Genomic DNA, 7,690 nt, shown 5'->3' on the forward strand with positions numbered 1-7,690 from the left:
AACTGTTTTTGTGCAGTTTGTCTCACAGTGTGTTGCTAGCTAAAAGTCCAGCTGCTGTATATCACAGGAAGAGAAAAGATCTTTCTCTGTCTCTGACTGAAGTTAGCTAAGACACACCAACACATTCCCAAAGTGTAACATTTTATGCTAGGTCAGAGGTCGGCAACCTGTGGCTCTTTAGTCTTTATACTGTGGCTCTGCGTGGTTTGGAGAAATAAATTATAAGTATTTAACTGAAGTGTATTTGTGTTAGTTCTAAAAAACAACTAACACAAGAAGACTAGAAGATTATTGTGATCTTGAAATATAAAAATAAAGTCATATTTTATTATTTTTCGTTGCTCAAAATAAGAGTCACACTTGTGGAAGCCGGTATACCCACTGAAACAACGTGCATTCATCGAGACTTTCAGCCCTAGGTAGGCCAAGTATGGAGAAATGTAAGAAAAGAAAGATATCTGAAGACAATACAACATTTAATGATGCCTGGGCAGATTCATTTGCATTTACCTCTGACGAGAGTGGCCTATCAGGACGCCTGATTTGTGGAATGTCAGTCTTCGGATCCACATCCGTAAGTGAGCAGCTATTCTCCACCATGAATTATGTTAAAAACGAACACCACTCACGCCTCACAGACGACAGCTTACCGCAGAAGTCCCATTGTAAACATATCACGGCAGAGCCGACGATGTTTGCATTAGCTTGCTCTTCAGCATCTCTTTATTGACCACTTTTCTCACACACACAGCCGGCTGTAGCTTTCCAGCTCACAGCCCGACACGTACAAACAACAGACTTAAGTCGGCGAGGCGTGATTCCGGATGCCGCTCAGGTGTGTGTGCCTCTCCTGCAGCGGCACTTTGGGCCACACCTGCGACACACATTAACCAGTTAAAATAAATATTATCATTATTATATAAATATTATATTATTATAATAAAAAAATATTTTGCAAATATTTATTTTTAATTTTTTAGGAGCATAGTGCTGTTTTCCAATTATTTTCTAAATTCAGGTCAAGGCTCCCCTATACTCCGAAAGCCCAAAGGCGATTTAAGGATGACAGCTCACAACAGTTTTTGTTTGCTACATGATAAATTAAAGTTTAGCTTTTTAATTCATTTAAAAGAGACCTTCAACTGGTTGTCTTTCTTTTTTGTTATTATTTTTTAAGAGTTGAAAATGTATTCATTACATAAATAAAATTACATTTTCTCTTTAGCCCTTCATGGATTTCATAAGCAACACACTATAGTTGTTTATACAAAGCATAAAGGTAAAAAAAAACAATATACACAGTGTTAGCTCCATTTTAGATGTTAAGAAGTATTTACGGCTCCCAGTGTTTTCTTTTCCTTAGAAACTGGGTCCAAATGGCTCTTTGGGTGTTAAAGGTTGTTGATGCTTGTGCTAGATGACAAATCTTCAGTATGTTACGCTTTCCGCCACCCAACACGTCCCTATACTGTTTGGAATGAATCTACACATGTACGTTTAATGTAATCGTTATGGAAAACACTATCTAACATGATTAAGGTGGTGCTTATGTTAGGGATCAGGTTATGGTCAGAGCTGGAACGTGTATTACCGCCGGCAGCACCAATCTATTGCTTTCCATCCACAACCCGGTGCGTATCATAGGAACGCAGAAGGTTAACTTTCGCGTGCCTGAGGAACGCCTCAGGATGTGACAAATCGCCGGTATGTTACGCTGTCGAATGAGAACAAGGTTGACACACAGGACAGGAGAGGAAGAGGAGAGGTCAGATTTAAAGGGAAGGACTGCTCAGTGGGATTTGATTAATATACATGTCTGTACATGTGACATTATGTTTTTTCATATACTGAAAGATGCTGCAAAACAATCTGAGGCAGACTAACTGTGTTATTTAAAAACTGCATGTAGATCCTCTGCAGGTTAGTGCAGGATAAACAGGTTCGTTTGCTGAACTGTGATGGATTTAAAGTAAAGAACAGTGTGTGACTGGTGCACAGTGACTGTGGTGCTCATGTCACAGTTAGATTACATCAAGTGTAGCAGAGATTCATTTAAACTGAAGCTCATGATGCTGACATTCATTCACTGAGTTCCACCTTCATACCAACAGTATAGTGTCTAATATAAAGACAGTGTACTGTCAGTGTAGAGGATGGAAATCAGCCAGGACAGCTCATGAAACATCTGCTGACATCTGGTTGAATTCAGTTGTGTACATCCACAGAGAGCAGCAGGTCAGCTGATCACAGCCTGTACTTTAAGAAAATCTACTGGAGCTCTCAACAGAAATTATTGTGAGCTGTGATTCTTTTCCCCACGCTGAGCCACTACAGCTGATTTTAGGGTTCCCACCTGCTCAATCCCACTTTAACCTCTTCCCTGCTCATGTTCCTGTTTAGAGGCAATGTCACCCTCTACAGTGTAGGCATTGTATTATTACATTATTAAAACATTACATTACATTAATATAGCACAAGGATCAATAAGTTTTGCGTAAAATATATATCAGTACTTCAGCTTTTAATGGAGTATTAGTTATCACTAGTATCTGTCACCTTCTGTGTTGAGCTCATTGTTTCCTCTGTAGTGACTCAGCTGAGTCCAGATGGCTGAAAATGTTCCTCTGCTGCTCCGTCAGACTCTTCTCCTCCTGCTGATCAGCTGGGACACAAAACAGATCTTTGTTAGGCTCCACACTGCACTGAAGAGTCAAAGTGTCTCATATGGTCATCTGACAGCACAAACTTTAGCTTCCCCAAGAGGGCAACTTGTTTGAAACAAACACAAAAGGTTTAAGCACCAATACCAAATTTAGCAGTATGGCACAGCAGTACCAGGAGAGACTGAGGCCTGTTATTAGAATCAGATGCCCAGTGGGCAGACACAACTTTGCGCCAATAAGATTAAGGCAGCTGTGTTTTAATATAAATAAATGGATTTCATTATAGCACTTTTCCGCCAACATACGCTGTTTTCCTCTTTCTGGGGCAAAGTGGGCGATAAACAAAGAAATGCTCGGTATGTCCGATGGCCAGTCCAGCTGAATTGTACAATACTGATACTTGAGAGTGCGCGTGTGCGATGCAAGCACGTGTAGAGTGTGTGTTGAGCGCGTGATCAGTAGTGACAAAAACAATTCACAAAGCGTGACCATACTATACTCGTGGCTCACTTCTAATCTATTGTTTTGCACACTTATACACATACCCAGCTGTTTTGCTACACTCTAGAGCCTCGCCTTTAACGGTCTTCTCCCGCCCGCTCTCACAGAGAGGAGCAGAAAACTTCATTCAGAAAACTTCATAAAGCTCAAGACTGACTGAACTCAGATCAAACTTACCTTGGCACTTACTTTTAGATGGGAGAGGGAAAAACTGAGAAACAAACAGCAATGAAACGGGAACTCTGTGGCTTCTTCTTCTTCGTCGTCGTCGTCGTGTTCCTCGTCTTCTTCTTCTTTTTGGATTCTTTGGCGGTTAACGCTTTAAGGTACATTATCACCACCTGCTGGACTGGGTGGTCATCCATTGTCCACAGACCCTTGGAAGTTTCTGTTTAGATTAAAAATGGAATTCAAGGATCTCGTGACTTGGGTTTGTGGCTTTCACTGTTTACTCTTTAATTTTCTGCCAAGTGTAGCAAACCCCACAGCTCAAATCAATGAAGAATTTTGTATTTTTAAGATGTTCTTTGCAGCATTGCTGCAAACAAATTGGCTTCTTTGATATAACTTAGTGCCTCTGTGCAGTGTTGGGGAGTAACGGAATACATGTACCGCCGTTACGTATTTAAAATACAAAATATGAGTAACTGTATTCCGTTACAGTTACTGTTTAAAAAGGTGGTATTCAGAATACAGTTACTTTGTTGAAATAAATGGATTACACTGCGGTACTTTCCTGTTTCATTTTGTCGCAGGTCAGGACTGTTTGGGTTTTGTTTGACACCTACGTTCTGTTGTTCCAGGCGGCAGGGTTACGGTTGCCATGGTTACAGGGCGACGCTCTCTCGCTCTCTGCGACTGTGTGTTTCCTGGGTGAGAGAGCGCCTTTTCGTTGTTGTTGTTGTGCTAAGCTAACAGGCAGAATGCTACAAGCATAGCTCTAAAGAATGTAGCATCATGGGCAGTGTAGTCCGTGTTGCAGGGAGAATGGACTGCCATACACGTTATGGGTCTGTGAGCGCGAGGAGGGAGAAAAAGGGGAGTGGAAAGGTACGAGTTGTCGTCGAGGAAAAACGGGAGCTGGAAGCATGTAAATATAATAATAACCACTGCAGCCAAGAAGAGTGCCTGACGAGCCCAGTTGTAAGTAAGCTATTAAGACGCAACTGTACACCGTGTTCGTGTTTTCCTCCGAAAACAACAAGTTCCGTTGGAGCAGTCTTTCAACGCCTCTCTCTGTCTCTTACAAGAAAAGTTGACCCACACAACAAAGTAAAGCTATTTTTCGGCTACGAGCCGACAGGGACCCCGCCGTATTAGTCAGAGGTCCCTTTACTACAGTTCGGAGTCGCGGACCTTCAGTAATAAATCACACAGCAATAGTACATTTACGTTGTTGTAAAAAGCATGATAATATATTAAGTAATCCAAAGTATTCAGAATACGTTACTGTCATTGAGTAATGTAACGGAATACGTTACAGAATACATTTTGGGGCATGTATTCTGTATTCTGTAATGGAATACATTTTAAAAATAACCTTCCCTCTGTGTACCTGTGAAACTCCATGACACTGGGTAAGAGGGGTTTTTCCTGTTATATGTGAGAGAATTTGGAGTAACAGTAGTCAAACATGCCAAATCACTCCACAACTTACTGCCATTCCCCGGCTGTAACCTGCATATGCATCACATTAAACCTAAATCCTGTACCATAGCCACATGATGGGCATGAAGATGAGGTTCAAAGGGCTGTGTCATGTTGCCAGATAGCTTCATCGCCACAAACATAAACATTCTTCAAAAAACAAAGGTTGTAAATATTTGCTGTATTTACAAGCACGTGCAAACAAACAAGACAATAATAAAAGAAAGAAATATCAACATTTTACAAATGATACACTTAATGTAAAAACCAAATATGAGCACAACTCCACATGTACAATTGTCACTGCATATAAACATGACAGATGACATATTATAAGAAGTAGAAACATATAATATACAATATGATCTGAAGCTGGTACTGGTGTATTTAAATTCCTTTTCTTTAGGCTCACATACACATTACTGCTTACCCTAATCATCTCATACAAGATGCTACTTACTTTTTGTGCAGTATTTACCTTAACATGCACTATGGTATAATAGCCCACTCACTTCTATAGTGCTGGTGATGTAGACAATAATGTCAGTTGATATGTAAAACTAGGAGAAGTAGACCACAAATGGGAGATATCGAGTGCTGGGAACACATTCTGTCTGATATTATTAATCTATCAGATTCTTGAATGTTTTATGTACTTAAGCCACAGTTAGAGAGTGAAACAGAGACTGACACCGGCTGAAATGTGTAGTAAATATTTTATTTTGAACTTTTATGAAGAAATACAAACTGTGAACTTTGAACTCTGGGCTGCTTTACTGTGTGTAATATTGCAAAGCACACTTTGCCTTTGTCAAGCAAACAACAACAATCACACACGCACACACAAACTCACAAACGTATAAAAACGGTCACACAAAGAGGGACACAGAGGATTGAGACACAAGAGGAACCTAATGGACAAGGACCCAGAAAGGGAAAATCTACCACCATTCGCAAACGTCGGTGTCGATTATTATACAGCAATAAAAAAGTTAATCCAGATACACACTTCAAATGTGAATTTGCGTTTCATCTCATGTTTTTCCATTGTTTTTTATAAACACTAGTGCTGTAATATCAATTCAAATTGGAATAAAAAATTAAAAAAATAAAGAGACGTACGAAACACTGTGGATGTGCTTTAATGTACTAGAAATACTACTCACCATCAGTTACAAATGAAAGAAATGAAGAAAGCTCGTTTTTGTCACGGGCCGGTATTTTGAGTTTTATGCCCGTTTGTATTATGTTCTGGTTTGTATAGTAGAGACTAGGGGTGTGTATTGGCAAGAATCTGGCGATACAATATGTATCATAATACAGGGTAGACGATACGATATATTGCAATACTAAAAGCCAGACGATATTTGTGTTTAGTAGGACTAAATTTAATTAGGAAAACTCAAGTAAACAGTCCAAACTGTTTAATGCTTCACATGAAACATCTGAAACAAAAACACTCTAAGTTCAAAATGAATGGAGAAATTAACATCTGCCTTATTAGAAGTCATGTCAAATAAACAAACAAAAACTACTTTACTGAAATATCAAGTATTTTTTAACATGAAAAAAGTAAACATGTAACACTGAAGTCTTTCTAAGTACTATGATTGTAAAATACTTATCCAAAAACTGCTCTATGGAGCATCAAAACAAAGCACTTTTTATGTGACCTTAACATAAACAAATATAAATCAAAAATGAAATTGCTTGAAGAATCCATCCAAGTAAACATTAACAAAAAATGTAAAGTGCTATTACAATTAAGTGTTAATAAAATAAAGTACAGCTCTGCAGTGTCCATCAATGGAACACTTTTAGTACAACCTGAAAAAAGGAATTTACTCATCTAAATAAGTGCTTATGAGACTCAACCAAAATGTCAAACATTCTCATATCAGAGATTTTACATGTGTAGTGTTTTCTCAGTGTTTATTTTTCAATTTCCAGATTTTTGTGCAGGAATACAAGCTGATCGACATGGTCAGCTCTCAGGACACTTCTCTGTGCATTTACTATGTCTCCTGCAGAGGAGAAAACTCTCTCTGCAGAGACACTTGTTCCAGGAATGCATAGGAAACTCCTTGCTACTTTGGATAGCTGAGGCAAGTCTAGCCGCGAGAGCCATGTTTGGTGCATTATCGGTAACAACAACAAGGTCCTTTGCGTTCAATCCCCATTCAGCCACAGCGTCAGTTAGTAACGCTGCAATGTGCTCACCTGTGTGACTGTCATGCATGGCTCGGGTTTGTAGTACATGAGACTGAAGGTTCCACTGGTCCGTTATGTGATGTGCTGTAACAGTTACGTACGATTCAGTGGCTCTCGAAGTCCAAGCGTCGCATGTCAGAGCAACTGTCTCAGCCGAGTTGAGAGAGTCCAGCACTGTCGCTTTGACTTCTTGGTACAACTTTGGCAGAGCGATGTCCGTGATGTGTTGTCGAGAAGGAACGGTGTAACGGGGCTCCAGCGTTTTAATCATATTACGAAATCCTTTATTCTCCACAACACTCAGAGGGCGCATGTCTTTGCAAATAAAAACAAGTACTGACTGCGTTATTTTTGTTGCACGAGTTGAAGTTGCTGGTAGTTTCGAAAAGTTAACTTCTTCAATTGTCCGTTGAGAGGGATCACCTCGTTTCGTTTTAAAATTAGCATTTGACGCTACGTCGCTATGGTGTCTAGACACGTGTGTTCGTAAATTTGTTGTGTTACCGGAATATTTGACTCTGGCGGTGCAGATTTTACAGACTGCATAGCTCTTGTCATAGTCTTTACTGCCTTCTTTTGTCCTAAATCCAAAATAAGTCCACACATCAGCTTTGAAAGCTGCGGGGGCCGGCTGTATCCTCTCCTCTTCAGTCATCAGTTAGCTAGCA

The 7,690-nt window shown here is 39.8% G+C and overlaps 1 protein-coding gene and 1 long non-coding RNA gene across 2 annotated transcripts; both read right to left on the reverse strand.

Annotated features, from left to right (window-relative positions):
• Nucleotides 1-343: 343 nt before the first annotated feature.
• LOC146625332 (uncharacterized) lies at nucleotides 344-3,432 on the reverse strand. The gene is made up of 3 exons (XR_014906495.1): nucleotides 3,342-3,432; nucleotides 2,557-2,662; nucleotides 344-874 (listed from the first exon to the last, which is right to left on the reverse strand). It is a non-coding gene; the product is annotated as an uncharacterized LOC146625332 (long non-coding RNA).
• A 3,363-nt stretch (nucleotides 3,433-6,795) lies between these two features.
• On the reverse strand, nucleotides 6,796-7,690 carry LOC146625333 (E3 SUMO-protein ligase ZBED1-like). Its single transcript, XM_085362162.1, has one exon. The coding sequence runs from the start codon at nucleotides 7,675-7,677 to the stop codon at nucleotides 6,796-6,798; it is 882 nt and encodes a 293-aa protein (XP_085218288.1). The 5' UTR covers nucleotides 7,678-7,690.

This window comes from Diplotaxodon limnothrissa, linkage group LG9 (genome assembly GCF_057381915.1).
Source record: "Diplotaxodon limnothrissa isolate DT_005_m linkage group LG9, D_limnothrissa_male_GT1.1, whole genome shotgun sequence".
Classification (NCBI taxonomy): domain Eukaryota; kingdom Metazoa; phylum Chordata; class Actinopteri; order Cichliformes; family Cichlidae; genus Diplotaxodon; species Diplotaxodon limnothrissa.